The sequence below is a fragment of the Sorex araneus genome, chromosome 4, assembly GCF_027595985.1.
Source record: "Sorex araneus isolate mSorAra2 chromosome 4, mSorAra2.pri, whole genome shotgun sequence".
NCBI classification, from domain to species: domain Eukaryota; kingdom Metazoa; phylum Chordata; class Mammalia; order Eulipotyphla; family Soricidae; genus Sorex; species Sorex araneus.
In genome coordinates this window covers 133,271,348-133,298,985 of record NC_073305.1, presented here as the reverse complement: position 1 = coordinate 133,298,985, position 27,638 = coordinate 133,271,348, and the positions used below count along the sequence as shown (strand labels likewise).

Here is a 27,638-nt window from a genome sequence, read left to right as displayed (position 1 = left end):
TGACTGAGAAGTTCAGTGGCCTTCTCTGGAATCTGTTGCTGGAAATTTCTTCAGTTCCAGGGCCCGTGCGATAGTTCTGCGGATAGGGCGCTTGCCTTGAATGTGGCCAACCCAGGCTCGATCCTCGGCATCCCATATGGTCCCCCAAGCACCGCCAGGAGTAATTCCCGAGTGCCAAGCCAGGAGTCCCCCCGGAGCAATACCAGGTGTGGCCCGAAAAGATTAAAAAAGACATTTCTTCAGTTCCAAGTGGTGAGATTTAGGCCAGGGAGCACTCAAAAGTCAGGAGCACATGCTTTGCATGAGGGAGACTTGAGTTTCAATTCAAACTCCATGAGGTGGCCCCAAAACAAAAATGGAGGGGGAAAAAAAAAACCCACCACTCATGAGTGTTCAGAAGTTAAAACTTACCTCAGAATCAGATTTCACAAGCCTCCAGAAATCATCCTGGCTGTGTGTTCCGCACCTTTCCCTGCCCACTCCCAGTCGTTACCAGTCTCAGTGTGAAAGGAAGAGGAAAGGTGGGGAGAGGTGATGGTCTCAACATCAGCCCCAGCTGGCTCTCTGGGGTGATAGTCACACTCAGTCACACGTGGCCCGGACGTGAAACACTCAGGTGAAAAATCGAATTCCTTTTTAATTGAGTTCCCGTTGCGATGGAGCCCGGATCTGACGGCCTTACGCTGCCGCAATGCCTTTCATCTGAAGATATCAAAGCACTCGGCCGCTATTGATTCAATAAGTCTCTCGTAAGGTGGTTAACAGGCCCCTGAGCTGCCTGCCCGCGACCGGCACTCGCCCACCAAGGTGGGAGGGGGGGCGGGGAGGGTTGGCACGGGGAGAAAAGCAGTTTAAGTGTAAGGTGACCCTACCCAGTCCCTTCCGAAACGGAAACGCAAGGAGCCGCTTCCGAGCCTGCTTCAACCTACAGAAGTTTTATTAGGCAGAATGGAATTACCACAAGCGAGTCTTGGCCAGAAAGCCACACTTCCCACCGTGTTTGCTCTGAGGCCAGTGCTCTAGAGATTTGCACAAGACGTGACTGGTGTGTGGTTCAGGGTGTGTCTCGGGCTCGGTCCCTGTTCCCCAAGTTTCTGGCCCCAGGGAACACACAGCTGCTGGGGGTCAGGGCTAGAGGGAAACGTGCCGGCTGCTGAGCGCCAAGACCTCTGGGGTGGTGAGGGTGGGGGCGGCGGGTCTTGGGCCGGGCGGGGAAAGCTTCTCGGACCATTTTCACGCTCAGTTTGCTATGGCAACTAATATAGATGTCTGAAAGAAAACGAATATGTTGACTACCCTTGCTTAGAAAAACATCGACAAACGTCTGTGTATTTTCCCCAGCTGGAGCTGAGCGTATGCCTGTAGTTTAGCCTACTGCTACTCGAAACCAGCATGCGGCTGAAAGACCGAGGCAGATGGTATTTTTACCACTTCAGGCAAAACATGGCACCTATAGTTCGGCTTTCTACAATTTTAATTCTTTAACACGTTCAAAATGGCTGGCTTAAATATCTCCATCCGAGATGCAGATTTTTTTTTCTCCCAATTCCTTTTGAATAATGGCATCAGGGGCTGGCGAGATAGTCCATTGGATCCCCGACGTCCTAGAAGCCCCCTGAGCACTGCCAGGAGTGATCCCTGAGTGCAGAGGCAGGAGTAAGGGCTGAGCACAGCCAGGTCTGGCCACAAAACTAATAATAATCATAGTAACAGGTTCAACTACAGGGACACAAGTCAGGGTCACTCGGTCCAAGCAAGGCTGTGCCGTGGAGTGGACCTTCTGACCCTGCAGTCCCAGGCGCCTAGGACTGTGTTTCAAACGGGCTTTCCTTGCTGTGCCACCAACACAAAAGGATTGCCAGAAGCTCCAGCCCTGACTGCAAACTTCTTTCCTTTCCTTTCCTCCGTGACTGTCGGAGGGAAGAGAATTATTTCCTTGTTATGTTTTTGTTTGGGGTTGGGGGGAATGCTCAGGGGTTTCTCCTTGGTTCTGCATTCAAGGATCACCACCTCCCCTCTCCACCACCAGCACCCCCCCAGTGCTCAGGGCTCCTTAGGGGAAAGCCAGGGATCCATAATAAGCCAGCACCTTACCCACTGTGCTATCTCTGGGGGGGGGGGGGATGAGAATTTGTTTCTTTGGTGTCTTCTTGAGGATCACTCTCAAACCAGAGACTTGCCCCCAGCCATGCAAGTCCCTGTTGCTTGGTCCTGCAGGTGTTGCTTACGGCAGGACTCCAGCTCATAGTCAAATGGAAGAGCTATCTGCTGGCATGGGCTGAGGGCGCAGTCAGCGGTCTCCTGCCGTGCCACTCTGGGGCAGCGAGGAGACTGTGCTCTCCCCTGTTCCCCCTCCACCACCCCTGCCCCCAAGCTCTTGCACATTTTGTTGGGTCATAAAACGCATCTGCATAGGGACCACATTAAACTTCCCAGCAGGCAGGGCTGTCCCCAGACATCTGCATCCTCGGTGTGATATGCTTCCCCCACCCCACCCACCCCCCTGCTTCTCACGGCAGGAAGGGCCTGTCCCCGTGCCCTCACGGCCTCCCATCCATGGTCTTCTACTCCTGTAGCCATTTCTCTTTTTCTCTCTTTTATGATACCGAGACGGGGCTCCAACGGTCCTGCTGCATACTGAGCCCAAAGTTCAACTTCTTTGAAAGTGGAGCCTAAAACAGATTTTTCTGTAAATATTACTGTCCTTTCTTTACTGACAAAGCCAGACTTTTTTTCTTTTTAATTTAATTTCTTGGCAGACGGTGTTTTGCCTGCTTGTTCTCTCCCATAACCCTAGCTCAGTGGCTCTGAGAATTTCCGCGCCCTCCCCCCACGTTGGCACGTTTAGAGTCCAGATGTTGCTGTGATTTTCTCTCCCCTAGACCCTCTCTTGGGCAGACTCTGCCGCCCCTGCTCTGCGACTGTGGTGAGATGCCCCGACAGCATCCCCATCTCCCGTCATGCACAGCTTCTGGCCTCTTACCTCAGGAAGTAGTTCCAGCATTTAGGATTTCTGTTTTTGTTGTTATCATGGAAACTATGTAGAAATTATTGATAGTCCTCCAATCCCATATTTTTAATTGGGAGTTGGGAGTTGGTTTGGTTTATCTGTTGGTTTGTTTTTTGGACCACCCCTGGCAGTGCTCAATCCTCTCTCTCTGCTCAGCGATCATGCCTGGCAGTGCCCTGGGCACCATGTGCGGGCTAAGGATAGAACCAAGATTGGCTGTGTGCAAGGCAAGTGCCTTAACCACTGTGCTCTCTACAGCAACCCCCACTCCATCTCCTATATATATACATATACACGTATACATATTTTGATTTTTGGGTCACACCCAGCAATGCACAGGCGTTACTCCTGTCTCTGCATTTAGGAATTACCCCTGGTGGTGCTCAGGAGACCATATGGGATGCTGGGAATCAAACCTGGGTCGGCCGCGTACAAGGCAAACACCCTACCCACTATGCTATCACTCCAGCCCCCATCCCATATTTTTTCATAAAGGACTTGTGGTAGATAATTTGTAACAGTTATAACATGGTATATTAGATAGATATATTTATAACACAATTTAAGGGGGAGATCCAAAATTAGCACTATTATCACCAGGTTACCTAAAGTATAATTTAGAAAATTATTTCTAAAATTAGGGGGAAGGGGCCAGAAAGATAGTGGAGTGGGTAGGACTTTTGCCTTGCACTTGGCCAGTCCCTAGTTCTATCCTCAGCGCCACATACAGTCAAACAAGTCTACCAGGAGTGACCCCTTAGTGTAGAGCCAGCAGTAAGCCTTGAGCACTACCTGGTATGGCCCAAAAACAAACAAAAAAAATTTTTAATAAAATAAAAAGTAGGGGGTGTTGAGAAGAGACACTGAGACAATGGTGGAGGGAAGCAGACACTCTGGTGGCGGTTGTAGTGTTGGGACATTATGTGCATAAAACTCTGTCATTGGCAATATTATAAATCGGGGTACTGCAAACAAAATTTGTAAGAATAAATAATAAACATGACATTTTGAACTTCCAAAAATTAAGGGCGGGAGAGATAGCAGAGCAAGTAGGGCACTTTCTTCATATGCAGTTGAACCGGGTTCAACCCCGGCACCCTGTATGGTTCCCTGAGCCCCACCAGGAGTGGTTCCTGAGTATAGAGCCAGGAGTAAACCCCGAGCACAGCCAGGAATGGCTCCAAAACTAAAATTTTTTTAAAGAGAAAATTCCTTGTACGTGGTTGCAGCCTTCTAAAACCATATATACTTGATAAAGACTGGAAAACAGCATGGAACAACGTAAGTGAGCCCACGAAGGTGATAAAAATCGCTTTTTTTAACTCCTTTCTTCAAAATCTCCTTTTTTCCCCTTTCTTTCTTTTCCCCTTTCCCTCCCTTCTGTTGCTGTTGTTGCCATGACAGGGACCGCACCCGTGTGTGGCAGTGGCACACACCCCCTTGGTGCGGGTGCCCCCCAGCTCCATTGGCCGAAGTGAGTGCACGTTTGGCTTTGCTCCTGGCCTGGCCTCACACACCAAAGTTGTGGTGCTTGCCCGTGCCTCGCTGCGGTGCCCGGGAAACAGCCCTGTGGTGCCCGGGATCTCAAACCGCAGAGTCCTGGGAGCGCACTCCACAAGCATGGATGGCAGTGTGGCTCAACCCCTTTCAGTGTTAATACCGGGCATGGAGACATAGTACAGGGTGCAGACACTTGCCTTGCACCGTGCTGACCTTGCATTGATCCCCAGCACTACGTATGTTACCCCAGCACCGCCAGGAATAAGCCCTGAGTGCTACCAGTTGTGCACCTCCCCCCACCACCAAAAAAAAAAAAAGCAAATAAAAGTAAAATTTCTGTTTTAACCTAGAAATATATACATATATATATTCTGTCCAAAGCTACTAAAAGTTGAAAAATGACTTGCCCCAATCCAGATTTGGGGACAAAATATGCAGATTTTAATTCTTGATCCCTAAAGAAACTGCTTCTCTGGCAAGAAGCAGAAAAGCGCTGTTGGAAATGAGGTTGTTTCACACTGAATTTTCATGTCAGGCTGCAGAGAGCTGGTTGAGGAGCTGGGGGCGGGTGGAGCACTGTGCTGCCCTTGCAGGCTGTAGGCAGTGCTGCTCGTTTCTTTTTTAAAAAAAAAACAATAATAAATAGGGCAGGGAATGGGATTTGGCATGGAAACACCCGAAATGTGGTGGGAAGGTGTAATGGTGGTGGGATTGGTGTTTGAATATTAAATGGAATCAAATATTGTGAAATATTTTATAAAAAATTATTAATAATTAAATAAAAGGTAAACCACCTTTATTTGCTTTCAGCAATGTTTCAGACAAATATCTTTTTCCCTGCAGCAATAATAGTTATATTCTGTTTAGCTTTTTTTGTTGCAGAACAATAGCTTATGGTTGGTTTTTGCAACCCATGCTTTAATTTCAAATCTTCAAAATACAATTATGGATGTAAAAGTCTTCACTGGGACATTTCTGATGGTATTTTTTTTTAATTTAGGGGAGTTTTTTGTTTGTTTTTTGAACCATGCCCGCTGGTTCTCAGGTTCTCTCCTGACTCTGTACTCAAGGATCACTCCTGACCCTGTCCAGGGGACCATGTGGGGTGCCAGAATCAAGCTGGATAGAGCCTTACCCTCTGTACTATAACTCTGGCCCCACTGGAGTCACTTCAATTTGCGCACAGAAGCTTTTGTACCATGTAAAACTTTCAGTCAGAAAATTAAAAGTCTGGAGCAATAGTACAGTGGGTAACATGTACTACCTGAACACGGCCAACCTGGCTATAATCCCTGGTACCCCATACAGTCCCCTGAGCCCTGCTACGTGCACAGAGCCAGGAGTAAACCCTGAGCACTGCCGGTGTACCACCATCTTCCCCCACCCCCCAACACACACATTAAAAAAATATATATAAATATATATATATTGGTCACACATGCAGCAGTCTCTTGAAGCAGCATTCTGACTTTTGTGGGTCCATGCCCTCTGAACATTCATTTCCCATCATCAAGCTAGTTTTTTTCCCCTCAGAAGTCTCTGAGTACATTACTTTGCATTTTCCCCCTGTGACTATCATATTGCTTTGATGATCTATTCCTCTAATTTCTTAATGTTATTTTAAAATTAGATTCTTGTCTCTGAGGTGTTAGAAATCCCACACACCTCAATAGCATCATCTGATTTAATGATCATAATTTCTATTCCCTTGTGTATCATGAATAAAATTATTAAATGATTTCTATGATAAACCTCTTTATGACACCATAAAATATCCCACCCTCTCAGTCATTCACCCAAACACTGTTGATACTATTTTAATTCAATCCTCAAGGTAATTGTAAATCTTTTTTATTTTTTCTTCAAATCATATATTCCTAGCTGTTGATCTTTGGTTTCTAATTTTCTTATGAAGTCTTAGATTATTTCATTTGTAATAATAACATTTAATGGAGTGATCTCTCCCCTTTTAAAATTTACTATTTTAAATTAATAGTCCTTAAAATTTTTATATCACTATACAATATCTAGGAAGTTAAAGCAAACCAACATTGTTCATAAAGACCAGGTCTTAGTTGTCAGCCTGGAATCAGGGCTGGTCGTGCTCACCAGTTTTGCTTTCATTTAGTTTCGGTTTTGAGTCATACCTGGCATTGCTCAGAACTTATTCCTGACTCTGCACTCAGGAATTACTCCTGGTGGTGCTCTGGGGGCCATATGGGATGCCGGGAGGACCTAATGCAGGTCAGCACGTGCAAGGCAAGAGCTCTATCCACTGTACTGTCCCTCTGGCCCCAGGGTCTGCTCACTGCTTAACTCTGAGAGTCTGGCACAGAGCTTGGCACAGAGGTACCAGGAAATATTTGTGAATTATTGTGGAATGAATGAATAACCCAAGATGTCTCAACCATGTGCTGCCTTTATTCTACCCTTTAATTCATGAGACGTATCTGAATCCATTTCTGTTCCTCTTATTTCTCCCCCAGTGTATTTTTAATCAAATGTTCTCAATGCCTTGCACTCCCTGGGTTGAAACAAAGCTTCCATTGGGGTAACCTTTTCCATCTCGATCTAAGAAGCAAACTAGAAACGCCTTGCAGGCTGGCTCTGTGGGTAAGTGCTCTGCACCGCAGGAGAGCTGGATTCAATTATTGCTCCCAGTGTGGGGTGTCAGGAGCCACCTGTGTGCAGGGAGCGCTTGTATGCCTGAATGTAGAGATTAGAGCCATCGCTGCCCACAGAAGATCCTGTTCATTGAAGTAGTCTTCAGTAGATCTGAAGGAAACACCGTCTCTCTGTACCATTTAAAAAAAAAAAAAGGAAGCAAATTCTGAAGTGGTCTTCCAGAATTACCATTTTTTTAGGGGAAAATGCAAGGTAGGCAGCTTCTCTGTAGAGGCAGAATGTGGTTTTAGTTCAGTAAGAAGTTTTTTATCATTTCTGCATGTAATACAACTCAGTTTTGTACAGAAGTAAGAATTTTTCAAGATGTTTCTTGGCGGGGCCAGAGTGATAATACAGGTGCATTTGCTTTGCATGCAGTCCAGACTGGGTCCGATTCCCAGCACCCCATATGGTCCCCCCGCCAGCACCTCCAGGAGTAATTCCTGAGTGCAGAGCCAGTATTAACCCCTGAGCATCACCCAACCCACCTTCTACCACCACTAAAAAAAAAAAAGAGAGAGAGAGATGTTTATTGAGAAATGGTCATTTTCTTAGTGGGTACATCTGAAGCCAGCCCCCATATTTCCTAAGCACTTCTCAGCTTCCACACTCACCACGCCAGACAGAGTATTGATCCTGGATGTGCCTGGCCATACGACCAGCATGGTGACTGCCACCTCCATTTTTAAACAGAATCACTGAGGTGACAGTAGAGCACCGAGGACCCATGACAGATCAGGGATCAGGGATGTATGCAATGTTACTGAAGATTATAGCCAAGTGGGCTCTCTCCCTCCAATCCTTGATTTTCCAGCTTGATAACATCTCTTGCTTGTTTACCAAGATAGAGCCAAACACAGACATCCCTCTGGGAACTGAGCCCTGCAACGTGCAATGGTGCCCCTTGTGGAAGGGCTCCCTGTTCTAGATGTAAAGAAATTTTGCACCCCTTTACTTCCCATCATCCATTCCTTGCAACATTTGTATGTACCTGGTAGGATGGAGTCCAGGTCTTTCTAAGTGGTGTGCACTTTCTCTCTCTGTCTCTCTCTGTCTCTGTCTCTATCTCTCTGTTTGTCTCTCTGTGTCTCTGTCTCTGTCTCTCTCTGTTTCTGTCTCTGTCTCTCTCTCTCTGTCTCTCTGTCTCTGTCTCTCTCTCACACTCTCTCTCTCTCTCTGTTTTGGGCCCACACCCAGCAGTGCTTAGGGCTTTGCACTCTGAGATAACTCCTGGCGGGCTCAGGGTACCATGTGGGATTCTAGAGATGGGAACCCAGGTCGCATGCAGGGCAAGTGCCCTACCCGCCATACTATGGCTCCAGTCCATTGTGTATATTCCTCATTGCCATGATGAACCTCAAGAGTTTTAGACACACTGCACAGAGAAATAAAAGAATTTTATTTCTGATCCTACAAAAATCCAGAATATGGGAGCCAGAGTGATAGGACAGCGGTTACGGCGTTTGCCTCGCAATGCGGCTGATCCGGGTTCGGTCCCTGGCACCCCATATGGCCCCAGAGCGGGAGTGATGTGTGATGAGGTTGAGATCTGAGGTCGGGTAAACCATACATATGGAATTTGATCTTGACTGATTGTAAAGGTGGGAGCTATGAATAACTTTGTAAATTACAGTACCTCAATAAAAAAAATATTTAAAAAAAAAATCCAGAATATGGGGGGCAGTAGTGTATAGTCTAACGGAGTTCTGGTCTCAGAACTATGCTGATTGTCTAGCAATTAACTATCTTCATATTTATATTTGCTGAACCAGTACAATAATGACTGGGGGGAGGGGGGCGGGATTGAGAGCGAGGGGGAGGGTCGGCTCACCCAGTGGTGCACAGGACCTATTCTTGTCTCTGTAGTCAGGAGTAATCCTATATAGTGCTCTGGGGAATCACATGTGGTTCTAAGGACTCAAACTAAGGTCGGTCACAAGCAGAGCAAGCACCTTACCCCCTGTACTATCTCTCTGGCCATGGTTGTGACATTTTTGTTGTTGTTAAGCACTTTTTGTTTTCACAGAATGTTTTAGAGATCTAACCACTCAAATAGGTTCTCCTCACCATCCTTCATGAGCAGTGTTTCCCCAAGTACCCGGTGGCCTTAGACAATCCAGGGTGGCAGTAGAGGGCACTTTCTCTTCAAAGGCACTTCCCTTGCACATAGACAACGCAGGTTCAATCCCCAGCATCCCATATGGTCCCCTGAGCACCCATAATCAAGAATCAAAATGAGCACATGTGTGTTCTCCCTTTCGCCCCACCCCAAATAAAAAGGTAGAGTTTCAGGGGAGAGCTAAGCAATTTGATTTCTGGTAAGGGGGAAGTAGATCAAATAAAGTTTAAGAATCTCTGCTCATGAGGGAAGCAGTTATCTGTATAAGCAAATGCATTGTCCATGACATCATACCATAGAGACATCCTGCTTCTAAAGCTCGACGGGGGTCTTCATCCTGCAGATATAATTACACAGGGCCGGAGGAATAGTACAGTGGGTAGGGGGTTTGCCTTGCACGTGGCCGACCCCAGTTCAATCCGCAGCATCCCATATGGTCCCCCAAGCATGGTTAGGAGTAATTCCTGAGCGCAGAACCAGGAAAACAAGATACAATGGCACATACACAGTACAGGTAGGAACTTTTTCACTTCATTCATTTATTCCTGTCTTGCCCTGAGTCTGATGCAGACTTCTTGGAAAATAGATCTGAGGCATACATTTATTTCCTGATCATTTCTCTCCCTAGATACAACTTTTCTTTTGTTTACAGTGCTTTCTAAACAGAGGTCATAAATGTATTGTAAGCCTGTGAGGGTGTTAGGAATCTAGGGTTCTGTGGGCGGTGGGCAGCTTTGAGCTCTCAGCAGTCAAATTCTATAGCTGATGAAAACCCAGGACATGAGAAGGATTTAAGAGAAGGCAGAACCTGGCAAGCTACCCGTGGCGTGTTCGATGTGCCAAAAACAGTAACAACAAGTCTCACAATGGAGACGTTAGTGGTGCCCGCTCGAGCAATTCGATGAACAACAGGGTGACAGTGCTACAGTGCTACAGGGCCACAGAGATAGGACAGTAAGTAGGGCATGTGCCTTTCACACAGCCGACCCAGTTTCAATCCCAGCATCCCAAATTGTTCCAGGAGTCTGCCAGGAGTGATTCCTGAGTGAAGATCCAGGAGTAAGCCCTGAGCACCACTGGGTGTGACCCAAAACCCAAAAGAAAAAAGAAAAAAAAAAAAAGTACAAGTAAAATATGGACTCAAGTAAAATAATACAAACCCAAATCCTTCTTTCATAGTTAAGGTATTCCTCAAAGAACCCCCAGAACTATTTGATACCTCTGTATTTGTGAGTGCTTCTGTCCCCATAGCGTTCTTTTTCATTAAATAGCTAACATATATTTGTCATGAGATTACAGAGCTTCCTGTGTATTGATTCACTCCTAAAAAGCTACAGGCGAGAATGGCTCATTGCTACAATCTGTACCTGTCTTATGTTTTGCTTGTTGAATTTCTATTACAAAGAAGCTAAAAAGCTTCATGGTCCCAGCTTTGCTTTTTGAATTTCAATGTGTAGAATTAAGTTCCTTTTTGGAATATGATACTAAAATTAAAAATTAACTGTGAATCAGAATACAGATAAATATATGATTATAAATTATTAGATTTTCCTTTGGAAAACGTGATACCCAAGAAGCAACGATTGCTTTTCCTATGGAATTAAGCCTCCATTTAATATAATTCCATATTATAAACCACAAATGCCCGACCTATCAAATGTTGATGAAAGTTTATAGACTCAGAATCAAATTGCACATTTTATTCCATTTCATTGCATTTTGAAATCAGGCACATCTGCTCATACCCTAAACTACAAGTTAATCCCTGTTTCTTAAGTAGTAGAGCACTATTTTGCTTGAATTCTGTACCATGGAGTCAATAATTTAGTCAATTTTGAATGTACCAGTAAAATTTTTTAAACTACATGAAATTATCCCCAAACCATATATTTATATGTAGGGATATTAAACCACGTATGTCTGTGGTTTATGGACATTTATCCATGTAATGGAGAGATACATTCAGACATGATCGTGCCTTTGAAGAAGTTGATTATGATTATATTCTGCTCTTTTTGAATAATAGCCCACAAGATTGACTCATAAATGTACTTAGCAGTTGAGCCTTGCCATCTCATTCTCCCCAGGAGACCACTCACCATCCTAGTAGAGAGTGTGAAGAAAAGAGAGATGGGGGGGAGATATCAAACCTGTCTTTTATCCTGTTTGTATGTGTCTCTTTTCAAAGGGAAATAGATTCCATTTCAAATGGTAAAACTGGGGCCCAAAGGTCTGGAGTGATGGTGCAGAAATTAACTTGTTTGCCTTGCACACTGCCAACCACAGTTCAGTCCCCAGCACTGTGTCTGGTCTCTGAACACTACCAGGAGTGATTCCTGAGCACTGAGCTGAGTGTGGTCCAAAAACCAAAAAGATCAAACAAACAAGATGAGGGCCCCAGAGAAAGTGCAGGAGTAAAGGTATTTGCCTTGCTTGCATATTGAGCCCCATTCATACAATCCCCTGACCACCGCCAGGGGTCAATCCTGAGCATAGAACCAGGACTGGCTTCTGAGCAGCGCCTGGTGTGGCCCCCAAAAAATGATTTGGGAATTTATTTTTTAAAGGAAGTACATTTCTAGTTAAAAAATAATAAGATTTTAAATGTTTAAAGCATCATTGTGCGTCTATGTAAAAATGGCATGTTTATCATTAAAGCCAGGTGTATCCTATAAAATATGACATATAAGTGTTGGTATATTTATGATTAAAGCCAGGTGTCACCTATAAAATATGACATTTACATATTGCACTGATCACCAGGCTCCCTCTTGCATTTTTGTAGCAAATTATTGAGATCAGAGAAATTGCATATATATGATCTTACTTGTTCTTCATAATAATTGTGTGTGGCATAAGTATGACCTTTGTGATTTTGCAGGTGAGGTATTAGAGAGGAGTTGCTTTGTCTGTGGCCACCCACATTCAAACCCAGAGTTCCCCTTCTAAAACTTGCTCACTGCCCCTCTATGATTACTTTTCTTGTTAGTAGAGCCGGAGCAATAGTACAGTGGGTCAGGCATTTTCCTTGCATGCAGCCAACCTAGGTTTAGTCCTCAACATCCCATATGGTCCCCTGTGCATCTTTAGGAGTAATTCCTGAGTGCAGAGCCAGGAGTAACCCCTGAGCATCACTGGGTGTGACCCAAAGGCCAAAATAATAATAATGATAAAATAGCTAAGACTATAAGACTTGGGGGAAGGTTCCTATGAACTGCATCTAGAGGATTCTGCACCAAAGTCACCTATGTGCAAAGAGTGGCAATGTCCCTCCCAGAGCCCAGCTCTCACCACCCAGCCCCATGGACTCTGCTTAGCTGAAGGGGGAGAAGGAGAGAGTGGACATATTCCATATGTGTTGTCTCACACAGCTCTATAGACCAATGTTGATTCTGCAGAAGAATAGATAGAACTTGGGCTGGAGCAATAGTACAGCAGAAGCTAAGACACTTGCCTTGTATGCAGCAGGCTTAGGTTCAATCCCTGGGACCCTTGGCTGGTTCCCCCAGGTTCACCAGGAGTGATCCCTGAGCACAGAGTCGGGTAAACCCTGAACACAGCCAGATGTGCCCCCCCCCACACCACCATCATGAAAACAAAGAAGAACTTTGTTAAAAGAATTTGTTTAAAAAAGTGAGGGTCTCCATAGCTAAATGCAATTTCTTACTTTTATTTTACAAAAGACTAGTACTCTCATAGGTTATTCGGAAATGGTAAAAGAAGAAAAATGTTAAAACCTGGACTGAATTATATGTGTCACTTTAGGAACTCACCAATCTCTATCCAGTGACAAGTATGGTATGAGGACCCTGACATTGGTTTTAGAAACAACGAAAATGACATGAAGCAATGTCCTATCATTGCATCAAAACCAAAGACCAGTTCTATAGTCTAAGTCTTGGGGTGATATTGTTAATAACAATTTTTTATTTATTAAGATTTTGAGTAAGGGCTAGGGCAATACTACTGCAATTAGGGCATTTGTATTTGCCTTGTACACCACCAATCCTGATTCTGGTTCGATCCCCGGCACCCCATATGGTACCCCAAGCACTGCCAAGACTGATTCCTGCATGCAGAGCTAGAACTAACCTCTGAACATCACCAGGTGTGGCACAAACACACACATCCCACCAGGGGGAATTTACTTAAATTCTTAAAAAGAATTTAAGTAAAAATATGAGTTTGGACAGTATCAAATGATGACAGCCCTCAGCCTTGGATTACAAAACTGAGGATGACAGGTGGCAGGGTTGGGGAGCTTGAGAGAGTCTGCATGGTGGAGGGGGACATTAGAAGTGACGTAAGATAATGAGGGAGGGTCTTGGGGATTTTAGTGGTGGTTAAGGCACCATAACTATGTACATCAAAACCTTTTGGAACTAGATGATTTCGTGCTGAGTGAAGTCAGTCAGAAAAAGATTGATACAGAATGATCTCACTCATATGTGAGATCTGAAGATACACAGGAAGGGATGGGCCAGAGAGATGGTACAGTGGGTTGGGCACTTGCCTTGCATGCAGCAGACTCTGATCTCTGGCATCCCATATGATCCCTGAGCCTGCCAAGAGTGATTTCTGAGTGCAGAGCCCGAGAGTAAGTCCTGAGTCCCATCAGGTGTGGCTCAAAAACAAATAAAAATAAATTAAAATACTGCTTTTTCCATCTTGTTTTTGCTGAAGTAAGATATTTCATTAAGATATATTTATATTTGTGTGTGTATATATATACATATATATATAAAAACTTTTGTGTTCAATGTTGTTTGTAATACATTTCAGTTCATGGGTTAGAGGAAGGGTTTTATCGTACCTTTTCCTTTCTACCAAGTCTTGCTCCACAATAGCCAGTGAATCCTTTCCACTGAAGCACTGTCACCCAGACACACAGAGGTTGGACTTGGGGTCGGGGGTGGTGGGGAGGGGAAGCAGTCAGTGCTTTCCCACTCCCACATCACCTAAAGTTCCATTCATGCTTCCTCGCTGGGAGCCACCAGTAAGAGCTTCCCACAACGAGGAAATCACAAATATGAGTTTGAACAGTATCAAATGATGACTGAACAAATAACTCTCTTGTGAGGCCATTTCAGTTATCTGAGTACTCTTTATTGTTTGTAATAGAAATCTGCATCTCAGAAACTTCACCTTGTAGCCCTCTGTCCTGTGCTCTGACTTGGGTAGAACTGGACAGCATCTTCCTTCTTTCATGAATCTGCTTCGGGTATTGAAGATCTTTTTCTTGGCCTCCCTTAGACCTTGCCTGCAAGTTAAGTGTTCCTTTGATGATGATCCCAAGTACCTCTTCCTAATTCTGGACCCTCATTTCTCAGGTAACATGTCACCTGGGACTGAACATAGTTAACAAGAGTCTGCCATCAGAGAGTTTGGCAAGATTCTCGCACCCTGTGTTTTGGACACATTTGCCCATCCAAGCTGCCAAAATTTGCATTTGCTTTTTTCATGGTATCTACCGTGTAGTCTTGGTTATATTTGAAATGTGGTTATCAGGGGTGGGTCAGAGGTTTAGTACAGGATAATTAAGGCAGTCTCCTCAAGGGTCAGGGGCCATAGTATAGTGGGTAGGGCACTTGCCTTGCATGCATCTGACTCAGGTTCAAACCCTGTCACCCCACAGGGTCCTCTGAGCACTGCCAGGAGTAATTCCTGAGTGTAGAGCCAGGAGTAGGCCCTGAGCACCGCTAGGTATGGCCCCCAAACAAAAATTGATAATAATGATAATAGTAGTAGTAGTAGTATGTGAATAACACAGGCTCAACATTTTTTTATGAGTCACTGCCAGACTGAGGCTAGGGCTTTCTAACCTTTTCTGCAATTTTGCCATAATTGCCCTTAAATTCAGTGGTCTGCATTCCAGAAAGCACCTTTGTCCTCATGTTTTTGCTTTTTTGACTGGTGTTTGGAAACAACCTTCTTTTGCCTTTGGGACCTCGGTTGGTTGGCGCCGCCAATGGAGAGATGGTCTCTGGGCTTAGGGACTCCTCAGCTGGACAGCACTGGGCTCCCGCTAGGAAGGTGCTGGAGTGGGGATGTCCAGAAGATCAAAGCCCAGTCAGGCAAGCCTAATAAAGATGCTGCCTGGGGGAGGGGCTCCTGGCTCCGATGCAGCCCTTTGTCCTGGAGAGTTATACTATGTTTGGAATTGAGGAGGCTTGTGGGGAGGGGGCAGCGGGGGCATGGCCTTCGAAAGGGAAGGGCCCCAAGAAGCCAGAGGGAAGCAAGGAAGAAGCAGCACCCAGCCCTCTGGGACAGCCCGTGACGGCTGTTCAAAGGCATGTTCTGTCCTCAGAGCCTATCTTCGTGGACCGTGCTTTAGTCCTTACCACTTAGAGCTCATCCTGTAGTTGTTCTGTTTCCTCTTTGTCCTCTCTCGATAACATATTTTCTCTCACAGGCTCAGTGGGCTGGAGTGCATGCTTTGCACCAAGGAGTGCCAGGGTTCTCCCACCCAGCACCACATGATTCCCTGAGCACTGAGCCAGTGACCCCGTAAGCACCTCTGGGTGTGGCCCTAAAGTGAAATAGTTGTGCACACTTGATCTTATTCCGTAGACAGCCTTTCCATTTAAATCCCCTTATTTTTCTCATCTCATTTCCCCCACCCTCCCTTGCATTCTCCCTCCTTCCGCCCCTCAGAGTTTAGCAAATTCTGACAAGGCTGTTTGTTTCTGAGTACTTTTTTTGTGTGAGGAACTGGCCCCTGGAGAGGGAAGGATGATATGCTCCTCCTTTTATGCCTGGGCTTTTAAAAATCTGAAGCCCGAGAGAGCTTATTCTGGAGCTGCCTATTTTCATCTCCTTCACAGTTAATTTTGACAGTTGCTGGAATTTCGCTTTTCAGATGCTCCCATCACCCTTGCAATAATTTCCGCTTACATTCTCTTGGCATCTTGGCAATCTTTTCACCGAGCTTGTTTTTGCAAGTTCTTTCCTATTGTCTCGTTGTCTAGTGTGGGTGTCCCTAACTGAGCCTTTAGTTCCCTGATTCTAATCCAAGATGCTGTTACCTGGGATAGGGTGGGGGGCACACCCAGGAATCCTCAGGGGCTCTTCCTGGCTCCGTGTTCAGAAGTGACCCCTGGTGGTGCTCAGAGAACCGTAAGTGATGCCAGAGACTCTGGCTTGATCACATGCAAGGCAATCATAACCTAAGTACTGTCTCTCTCCAGCCCCATGGTGGTGTTACTTTTGCAGGCAGAGTGCCACACCTGGTTGTGCCCAAGGCGTACTTCTTTTTTTTTTTCTTTTTGGGTCACACCTTGCAATGCACAGGGGTTACTCCTGGCTCTGCACTCAGGAATTACCCCTGGCGGTGCTCAGGGGACCATATGGGATGCTGGGATTTGAACCCGGGTCGGCCGCGTGCAAGGCAAACGCCCTACCCGCTGTGCTATCGCTCCAGCCCCCCAAGGCGTACTTTTGCCTCTGTGTGCAGGGATCACTCCTGGCAGTGCTTGGAGGATCATTTGGGAAGCCAGGGATCGAGCTCAGGTGGGTCAGGTACAAGGCAAGCACCCTACCACTGTACTATCTCTCCAGCCCCAGGGTTCTTACTTTTTTTTTTTTTTTTTTTTTTTTTGCTTTTTGGGTCACATCTGGCGATGCTCAGGTATTACTCCTGGTGGTGCTTGGAGGACCATATGGGATGATGGGATGCCAGGGATCAAAAGTGGGTTGGGCCCATGCAAGGCAAACACCCTACCTGATGTACTATCACTCCGGCCCCACCCAGTGGTGTTGCTTTTATACAAAATTTCTGTCATCATCATCCCATTGACATAATTGAGTGGAAAGGGCTTCTATCTTCTACAACATGCACCAGCCCTGCACGCACAAAATCCATCAACTGTAGAATGTGAGTTTTAGCACATGTTCAAATGCCGAGGTCTCTTCACCACTTCTTTTTCTTCCAGTTTTGTAAGCTCCTCTGGGGATGCCAGTTCACTCCTGCCATTGGTTAGGAGGCCTGTGGTCTCTTCCCACTGAGCACAGTTTCCATTCATTTCCTTCTACATTCATTTCCTTCTAACCTTTTTTTTTTTTTTTTTGGATGTCTCAGCCACAAAAAACAAAGCCCCTAGACTGGAACCACAATACAATGATAAGGCACTGGTCTTGCACATGGCTAACCCAGATTTGATCCTTGACACCCCACATAGTTCTCAAGTTCCCCAAGAGTGATCCATGAGTGCAGAGCCAGGAGCCAACCACTGAGCACCACCGGATGGGGCCCAAAATCAAGCAAAAAACTTCAAACTCAAATATATTGTTTTGTACTTTCATACACTCTGTTGTACTGCTTCTTTTAAACAAGTTCTGCTTGTGTTCGAGATAAGTTTTATTATCCCTGTTCCCTTAGAATTTTTTTTTTCTAGGGCTGCAAAGATGACTCAAACAAATGGTAAGCACATGCTTTGCATGCAGGAATTCCACTTTCAATCGCCAGCACTACATGGTCCCTCAAACACTACCAGGACTATCATTTCAAACCAAAAGGTACCATTGTACCAGGTTGTGTGTGGAGGGGGGACCCTAGGGAATCTCTTCCAATCTTTTTCAAGTGTAGGAGCAGTGGGTGTACAGAAAGGGAAGCCAGGCTGGTCACACATTTGCCGAGAACTCTTCTGCACATGACCTTGAGTCTCTCCTCCCAGTGTCTTATGGAAATATGGCTCAGCACACCACACACACACACACACACACACACACACACACACACACACAAACACACACACACACACACACACTACACACACACATACCCTTATTCTTTCTCTGCTTTCCTGGAAGAGAAGCAGCTGCTGGGTGCGCTTCTCCTAAAGCTAGTTAGATCCCCAGCAGGGACTCATCTTTACTATTTAAGAGGATTTTTGAACAAAATAGTTTTCAGAATCATGCAATGATTTTCTCAAAGGGTCTCATAAAAGCAACATTTATCACCAAAAAGGTGTTTAATAATACCATTTAATAAATGTTAAATTATAACGCTTTTAACTTTAAGTACTTTGCATCCTTCTCTCTCCGTTAATATCTTTAATTGGATCCTCTAACAGGGGATTTGGATTTAATTTATTTCAGGTGATACTGCACTTAGACAATTATTCAGCTGACTTAATTAGAGATTTAATTATATTAGTGCCCTAAAGTGCTATATCAGGAAAATAAAACACAAGACAGATAGTTCACCTTTTGTGCTTTATATGTGTGTGCTCATCCTGCAGATAAAGAGGTTTGGGTTTTTTTGGTTTGGGGGGAATACACAGTGGTACTCAGGGCTTTCTCCTGTCTTGTCGCTCAAGGATCACTCCTGACAGGCTCAGGGGACAATATAGAGTGTCAAGGATCGAATCCGTGTTGATCACATGCAAAGCAAGAACCTTACCTGCTGTACTATCTCTCTGGGCTCAGAAAGATTTTTTTTTAATTGTTGTCTCCTTTCTTGAAGCTGTTAGAACCAAGGGCTTTTGTCCAGTTACTTATTGTTCCATTTCCGTTTCCCTCTGAAATTTAAGTTCTGAACAAATGTCCATGGAATTAGATTTAATTATTATAAAGACTACCTGTTAGAAGTGTGGTGAATGGGGCTGGAGCAATAGTACTGTGAGTAGGGGCTGGAGCGATAGTACAACGGGAAAGGCGTTTGCCTTGCATGTGCCTGACCCAGGTTCGATTCCCAGCATCCTATGGTCCCCCGAGCACCACCAGGAATAATTTGAGTGCAGAGCCAGGAGTAACCCCTGAGCATCGACGGGTATGACCCAAAAAGCCATATATATATATATATTACAGTGGGTAGAGCACTTGTCTTGCTTGCAGCCAATCTTGGTTTGATCCTCAGCATCCCATAAGATCTCTCAAGCCTGCCATGAGTAATCCCTGAGCACCACTGGTGTGACCCAAAAACAAATAGACAAGTGTAATGAAAAGGGTACAAGCCCAACACACTATTTTTTTTTTTTTTGCTTTTTGGGTCACACCCAGCAATGCACAGGGGTCACTCCTGGCTCATGCACTCAGGAATCACCCCTGGCGGTGCTCAGGGGACCATATGGGATGCTGGGATTTGAATCCGGGTCAGCCGCATGCAAGGCAAATGCCCTACCCAATGTGCTATCACTCCAGCCCCGCAACACACTATTTTAAAGCACAGCTAAAATCCCTATTTTAGCACAGCTAAACAATGCATAGCCCTGTGAACAAAGTACCCCCCCATACACACACACACACACACACACACACACACACACACACACACACACACACACCAAATAGACCTTATCTGCAGGGACCTCAGAAATATCAGTCAGGTTCTGTTCACTCATTTAGGACGGGGCCAAGACAGCAGCTTTTAGTTGTTTGGTATTTGTAGTGTCAATGGTTGATCCAAAGATTCACCCCTGCAAGACAGGCGCTATCTGTCCAAGCCAACCCTCTTCCCAGCCTTCACTTGATGGGGCTCCCTGAGTGAGCCTTGGATCAGCCAGATGTAGAAACTCCAGCCCCAAGTGTCTCCTGCCACATTGGCTTGCAGAGGGCAAGGTGGTTTTGTCACTGCAGACACCGTACCTCTTCTCACTGGCAGTCGAAAGTGAGTCTATGATAGCTGAAGGATTTAATTCGTTCCAGTACTTTCTGTCGAGCTACTGGGCGGGTATGTGGATGTCTGTGGAAGCTAGTACTGTTCCTCAAGGGGTTGGTTACTTACTAGTGAGACAACAGAAGCATTTTACACGTTGACGCTCCCGGGCCCCTGGGTGTGCCATGCCCTGTGGCTCCCATCCTGCAGCAAGCAGATTTGAGCGGGAGCTGGAAGTCACAGTGGCCACATGTGTTTGTAGGTAGGGGGTGGGGGGAAGGGAGGCACTCCTAGGACTTGAGTGACTTTCAGTCATGTCCACCTGAGCACTATTTGGCCCCAGTCTGAATTACCCTGGATGGCAGGGTTGCATGCCAGAGTGGACCGTCAAATCTCGGTTGAGCCTTGCTACATAAAGTTTATGGAGTAAAAAGCAAAGTGAACAAGGCTCAGTGCAAGAGGCAGAATGCCCGATACTATAGGACAGCGGGTTCCTTTCACAGTGGCGCTGTCCCAGTACCTGTGTCTACCAATACCGTAGTGCTCAGACAATTGTCATCACGTTACCTAAACTCCAAATTCTTTTTTTTTTTTTTAATTTAAACACCACTTTCCTGGGGCTGGGGGAGGATCAAAATGTAACGTGTGAACCAGGATTAACCATCTTGGGAAAGGCTGAAGAATGTTTTGGAGACCACTGGGGACATTCGCACATTTTGGAGACAGTAGGGAATGTTCGAGAATTGTTTCTTTTCCGGTGGTAAGGGTGCTGTGCTTACCTTGGTGAGTGTCACACTCTCAGGAGAGATAGGTTGAAACCAGGCTGAGCCCTCCTGCAGCCCCATGTGTGCCCCCTGCTGGGCCCAGCCCCCCGCCCCCCCCCCCTCAACAGCCAAGTCTGTGATCCCAGGACGCCTGGTAGCTTAAATCAGCCATCATGGGATTATTTGCACCGTGAAACTCTGCTAGTGCCACAGACAGTGGCTTACTGCTTCCCCTCATCCTCTTTCCCGGCACACCGCTGTCTGCCAGCAACTTTCAAGTGGTTCAGAAAACACACACATACGTGGAGATCAACGGAAAGGGCAAAGCACTAATATCTGTTGACTCTCAGTTGAAGGCTGTGCCTCACTCGTGCACGTCCAGGAGACAGCAGACTTTCCCTGTGAAGGTCAGAATGTATTTGTGACTTTGCCGGCCAGATAGTCTCAGCATCGGCACCCTCGCACCCTGCAACTCTGGTTCCACAGAGCTCCCGGTAAACACAACAGGGACAGAAGGGACCCAGGGCCAGAGTCTGACAATGCCTGTGCAGGTCTTTCACCATGGCTTGGTTTTCAGGGTCCTCCGGGTTCCTCTGATCCCTAGTCCAGCAAGCTCTGCCCTGTGCCTGCCCACTGTGCTCCTCCCGATGGACCACTCGGCCTCTGCTTCAGCTCTTTTCTTCCCTTGCTGATCCCATGTGCGCCTACTGACACTCTCATGGCAGACCTCAAGTCCCAATTACCCGTAAAGCCCTCTTGAAATCCACCTAATTCAAGTTGGCCTCTTACTTTTCTGATCATCTGTACCGACACTTAGACCTTGGTATTGCCACCTTTTGCCATGTATCCTTTAATTAATTCCCGACCCAGAAATCAAGCAAAGATCACCATAGATTCTGTTTCGTTCTGTTCGTCCATACCTGCCCGTGCTCAGGGCTTACTTGCTCCTGGCTCTGAGCTTAGGGATCATTTCTGGCTGGGGCTTCAGGGACTGTACGTGGTGCCAGGTAAGCTGAGTGCAAGGTATATACACCTTTCCCGCTACCTGTCTGTCCGACCCTACCATATATATATATATATATAATTTTTATTTTATTTTATTTTTTTTTGCTTGTTGGGTCACACCCGGCAATGCACAGGGGTACTCCTGGCTCTGCACTCAGGAATTACTCCAAGCGGTGCTCAGGGGACTATATGGGATGCTGGGAATCGAACCTGGGTTGGCCACATGCAAGGCAAACACCCTACCCACTGTGCTATCACTCCAGCCCTCATATATTCTTTATACATACATAGTAGGTGCTTCATTTATTGTTTATAAATCAAAATCCACTCAAAGATATTCATATTCCTGCAGTTGTCTACCAAGAAGTTTCAAATAAAGTATATTAGCCTAATTTAGATTGGGGGAAATAGAGAACATAGTGGGTAGGCAGGTTCTTTGTGGGTAGTTGAATCTTTGAAGCTTGTCCAAGGCTAGTCCCTTTGAGGTTGATGTTCACATTAAACAGACGTGATAGATTGAGCAGCTTTCTTGGCAGTGCCTGAGGCCTGGGGGAGAAAAAGAAACAAGTCCTAGGGAACATCTAGTATTTTAGACAATGATGAGTCTCTCTGTGGTCTCATGCATCACCTGAAACTGTCCTGTCAAGGACTTTTTTTTTATTTAAATTTTTTTTTAAGTTGTTGGGTCACACCTGGCAATGCTCAGTGGTTACTCCTGGCTCCACACCAGGGATCATTGCAGGTGGTACTCAGGGGACCATGTGGAATGGCAGGGACCGAACCCGGGTCAGGAGTGTGCAAGGCAAGCGCCTTACGGCTGTACTTTCTCTCCAGTCCCTGGACTGACATTCTCCCATTTGGAACTCCAGACAGTTCAGTGGCTTTCCTAAGATGCCAAAGCTAGAACGGAAATTTGAATCTGCCACTCTGATACCCAGAACCATTTAAAGGCTTCCTGCGTTCAGGGATTGGCAAGAGACCAGGGAGACCCAGAGTGTGAAATAGTACCTGATCGTCCAGCCGTGTGGGAATACCTGCAGCGTTGAGAGTCAGGAAGCATTTGGCTAGAGGAGAGCCAGAAAACCAGGGTTCCCATCTCACCTTCGCCTCCAACTGGCTTCTATCTTGGGTGAGCCACTGAGCTTCTCTGGACCTGCATTGTCTCCTATAAAACTAAAGGAGCGTGTTTTTTTTTTTTTAACCATTTTTTATTGAGGTGCCAAGATGTACAATACTGTAAATCATGCTTTTCATGCACCCATCACCAGAGAGCCCATTTGCACCCATCAGTATCCCAAGGACCCCTCCCAACCAGCACCCCTCCACCATGTAAGCTCCGTTCTATAGGCAAAATCTTCAGTTCTGATGACTTTGACCATTTGCTAAGGGAGCAAGTTACTGCTTTTGTTCCTTTGTTTCATGCTCCATACAGCAGCTTTAAGTCCAGTGAAGAGGTAGGTTGGTGAATGGAGCATTAAAACCCAACTCTGGGCCCAGACAGATAGTACAAACGGTAAGGGTTTGCCTTGCAGGCAAGGTTCGATCCCAAGGTACCAACAGGTGTGGCCCAAAAGTGCAGTTGTGAACTTCAGAGCCCGCTTCCCAGGAACCCAGAGGAAGAGCAGCGCCTGGGGCCTGAGGCGCCCCCTCTCCGTGCCTTGCAGCCAAAAGGACTGTGGGAAATTGGTGGGGACGGAGGCCAGCGACAGTTTCGTGGGATGGGAGAGCTGCAAGTAGTTTCCCTAAGTGTGTGATGAAAGGAGAGTGTGGGGGGGGGGAGCGGGGGAGCCAGATGGATCAGGAAAGAACGTTTTTTGCTGGTCTGACCAAGATTGGATTTTTTTTCCCCCTAAAGCTATTAGAAAGCAGTGAAGGGTCTTAAGCAAGATTATATTTGCATTTTATAAAGATCTTGGTAGCATGACGGATGGAGTCCAGGGGCAAAAACTGGTTGTCGGAAGACTCTTTAGGAGGTGATTGCAAAAAATAACCCAGGCGAAGGATGATGATAGCCAGAACTAATGCAGTGGCGATGGGAATGAGGAGTGGATAAATGAGCGCTCTCGAGGAGATGGAATGGCCGGCGCTCACCCTGCCGTGGCAGGGAAGATGGCCACAGGCAACCTCAGGCTGTCTGGGCTTCAGAGAACAGAGGCAGGGCTGTGACAGTAGTACAGTGGGTAAGGCACTTGCCTGCACCCAGGCAGCCTGGGTTTGGTCTCACACACCACTTAAGGTCCCTGAGCACCACTAACACTGACCCCTGGGTGCAATGCAGAGCCGTGAGCACCACGGGATATGGCCCCCAAAACAAAACCAAAATAGAGAACAGAGACAGCCCCTCCCACAGGGGGGTCCTGTGCAGGTGGAAAGATGCTGTGGTGAGGCCCGGAAGGGTTGCTCAGGGCTTGGCTTCTCTGGTGTGACTGGCCAGCAGAGGAGCCAGGAGGGCCAGCGTGCAGGTGGCCAGAGGTGAGGCATCACTCAGGACTGGAGCTCAGTCTGGTCATGTGGCCTCCCCCGGTCTCTGCAGGCCAGAGAATTCCATTGCAAGGAGGGAGACGGGCCTAGCAAGGTGTGCAAGTGGGGCTCCCGTGCCTGGCTGAGAGAGGGATTCCCTGAGAAAGAAAGACAGGGTGGATCAGAGGCAAGAGGAACAGAGGGACCAAACCACCACAGCGGTCTCATAGCTCTTGGAGGCTGGGATGGGGACCGCCCATGTGGTGCCTGGAGCCCCTCCCAGTACCCCGGTGACTCCCAACCTGTCCCAAGTGAGGCCTGAGGGTGTTATACAGCGCTGGCCTTGCAGGCCTGGGCATCCCTGGCCACCCCCAGCGGTGTTTGGGGCCCTCCACAGTCACACCCAGGCAGAGTTCAGAGGAACCACGTGATGCCAGGATTCGCACAGCATGCAGGCAAAGCTAGGCACGCATCTTAACCCCTGTGCTCCCCTCCTCTCTTTCTCTGGCTGCCCAACTGAAACTGATTTATCATCAAAGAGGATAGGGAATCAGCACCTTTTGTAGCATCCAACTTCATTCTTCCACTCAAAATATTCTGTTCAGGGGCTAGAGAGATAGGACAGTGGGTGAGTGCTGAGCCAGAAATAACCCCAGTGCATTGCAAAGAGTGACCGGGGTAAAAACAAAAAATAAAAAATAAAAAGCCTATTTGATATGAGGATGGATTTAATGTTCTGTGTCTACCTTGAAATTTATGGACGATCATGCCCACACTCAGTGTAAAAGGATCCTGATTAACGAGGGTGCTAAATGACTAAGATGACGACCCCCATCACTCCCCCCCCACCCCACACACACACCCTACAAGGAGAAGTTCAGGCTGCAGACCGCCAAATGCCAAAGGCGCTCACGCCCTCTGCATGCTTTACTGCGGGTGGCACGGCTCCTGCCCAGGGGCTCCGGGGCTCCCCAGGGTGCAGTGGGGAGCAGAGGTAATTAGGCTGATTGGAGCCTATTGTGCAGCCTGAGGGAATGTTGGTGTCTCCGAATCCTTGGGGCATGCCGGCCTCTTTACCTCCCAAGAATGCAGCAGGCCGGATCCAGATCCCCCCCCCACAGCCCCCCAGCCCCTGTCCTCCTTTGTTCCCCGGCCTGCCCTCCCCAGTTTGAGGGTCCCTCCCTTCAAAACTGACTTTTACATGTGTGCATTTGTTTCTTCACAGTTGCGGGAAACAATCAAAGCTGGCAAAGGTGTGACTTCTGCTATTGACCTGTGTCGTTACCATGGAAACAAGGCCCTGGAGGCCCTGGAGAGCTTTCCTCCCTCCGAGGCCCGATCGGCTTTAGAAAACATTGTGTTTGCTGTGACCAGATTTTCGTGACACCGAATTATAAAAGACAGCATTGTTTGTTAGCCCCGCAGAACTCGGGGCTTGAGGTGATGTGGGGGGGTGGGGGGCGTTCTCAGGAAGAGAGAAGATACCGGCATTAATGACTTTAAAAACAGATCCTTGTCCCCCCCTCCCCAACCCCCAACCCCTTCCTTTGATCTCACCGCCCAATAAAATTCTGCTTTCTTTTGGGAATTGCTCCACACAAAATTAGAAGTGGGGGAAGAAAAAAAAAAAGGTCAAACCGTTTTCACTTGTCATGCCAGAAGCACACTTGAGGCTGCAGTAGCAGAAATAATTAATGAGATTCACTCCTGTGACCTCAGCAAATGGACAGGAAATAAGTCCTTATTGATTGGCCCGCGCTGGGGATGGCGCCAGGGCGCTGGCCTGTGGTTTTCCTGCCAGGGAGGACACAGGTGTCCAGCACCTCAGTGCTGCCACGGGGACTGGAGAATCGAGAGCTAGTGACCAGTATTTCAGCGTGGAGTGGGGGCGGGGGGACGGGAGGGCAGGGAGTTTTGTGACCAAGAAAATAATATGCTTTGTCTTCGTTGCAAGAATGTCTATTTACAGATCCAGTATGAATGGACTTTGTGCCTCATGGGTTTTTGTAAAGATTAGGGGGTGGGGGGAACCAATTGCTGGTAGGAATAAGGCCAAATATTTAGAGTAGAAGATTAAAATGTTATCAAATGTTAACTGGGTGAGAGGAGAAATTGCCTGTTTTTTCTTTCCTGAAGACCACTTTTTTTTTCCCAGGCACCTTTCAAAATAACAACCCAAAGGGCTTTTTGTTGTTGTTTTTTCCACGCTGAAGAAAATGCTTTTTTTTTTTTTTTTTTACCGCCCGCCGAGTAAGATGTATTCATTTATAATACCACCGCGGAGAGAATATTCACGTTTTCATTTTTACAGGTTTCAGGTCTATAATTATTGTACAGGAGAATTCACTTTTTTGCCGTGCCCCCTCCCACCCCTTAACCTCAGAATGTCAGATTTTCGTCTTGAACCGCAGACATCCAATTACAGAAAGAATATAAGCAGGCTCACCGGGCTGTAACCGGACACTGGCTCTGAGCGCCTCCGAGGAGATGATTTTTGTGGTTTGCACGCGTGCAAAGCCAGAGGCCTGTCGACAAGAAGGCTGAGTTTACACAAATGCTCCAGATTGAGCCTCAGCTGCCTCGCTCCCTTCTGTGGTGTAATTACAGCCCTGTCTGGAGACAGCGAGCACAGCAAACAGATTTTATTACCTCGTTCACTCAAACTCTAAATGAAGTTATTCTAGATCCATTCCTCCCTGGCCCCGAAAAGTGACCCAAACCTTTGCGGGGGAGGAGGGGAGAGGGTGTCGAGGGGAAGCATGTGACAGGCCATGACGTTAACCTGCAGAGGTTAAGGTACTGTAGTTTGAAATCTTTCAACGTCTACTTTTAAAAAATTGTCTTTTTTGTGGGGCGCGCTGCCGCACTTTGAAGGTCTGTCGAGTTGCCTGAAGAATATTCCACACTTTGATTTGAAAGGTCTTTTCTCACAGAAATTGGCTTAATGAGTAACCGGGGTGAGATGCCTTAGATCAGGTTTGAATCATTAACCTCCTCCACTGAGGAGGACGCGCCCGATTGCCCTGTCTCTCTCTCCTCTCTCTCTCCCTCTCAGCTGGCAGGTTTCCCGAAGCAGGCAGCCAGAGATCAGGGCTATGAGGCAGGGGTCCGAGGCGGCTTCTCACTCTGAAGGTGCTTTGCCCCGTGTGACCTTGAGCCCTGAGATCATGGTCCTGAGCCTCAGTTTCCCCCTCCAAAGTTGTACTTAAAGAGAGAGAAAGCCGCCTGGTTCCCTCCCTTTCTGCTGTTCAGCTGATGCTTCCTGGTGAGGTTTGGGAAGGAGGGAAGGCTCTGAAGACTCCTCACTGAGCTGCCAGGGAGGGGCGCTACAGGGCTCCCCATCTCCTCAGCAGCCCTGTGATCCTGGTTGATTGGATCCAGCAATCCAGACCCAGTCTGCTTGCAGGGACCTTTGCCTTCCCAGCTGCGTTTCCAGAACTGTCCTTTCTCCCCAGTCTGGGCTTCCAGGTTTGCAAGGACAGCTGCTTGACCCTTGCTGGGTCCCACTGCCACAGGCATCTG

The 27,638-nt window shown here is 46.9% G+C and overlaps 1 protein-coding gene across 2 annotated transcripts in view; it reads left to right on the top strand.

Annotated features, from left to right (window-relative positions):
• The window catches only part of PDSS2 (decaprenyl diphosphate synthase subunit 2), a 304,415-nt gene extending 278,427 nt beyond the window's left edge, over positions 1–25,988 (top strand). For both annotated transcript variants that reach the window (XM_055135730.1, XM_004605703.2), the window contains one exon: positions 25,342–25,988. In XM_055135730.1, coding sequence (XP_054991705.1) covers positions 25,342–25,500 — 159 coding nt within the window. In that variant the 3' untranslated portion in view covers positions 25,501–25,988. The remainder of the gene's footprint in view (positions 1–25,341) is intronic.
• The last annotated feature ends 1,650 nt before the right edge of the window (positions 25,989–27,638 follow it).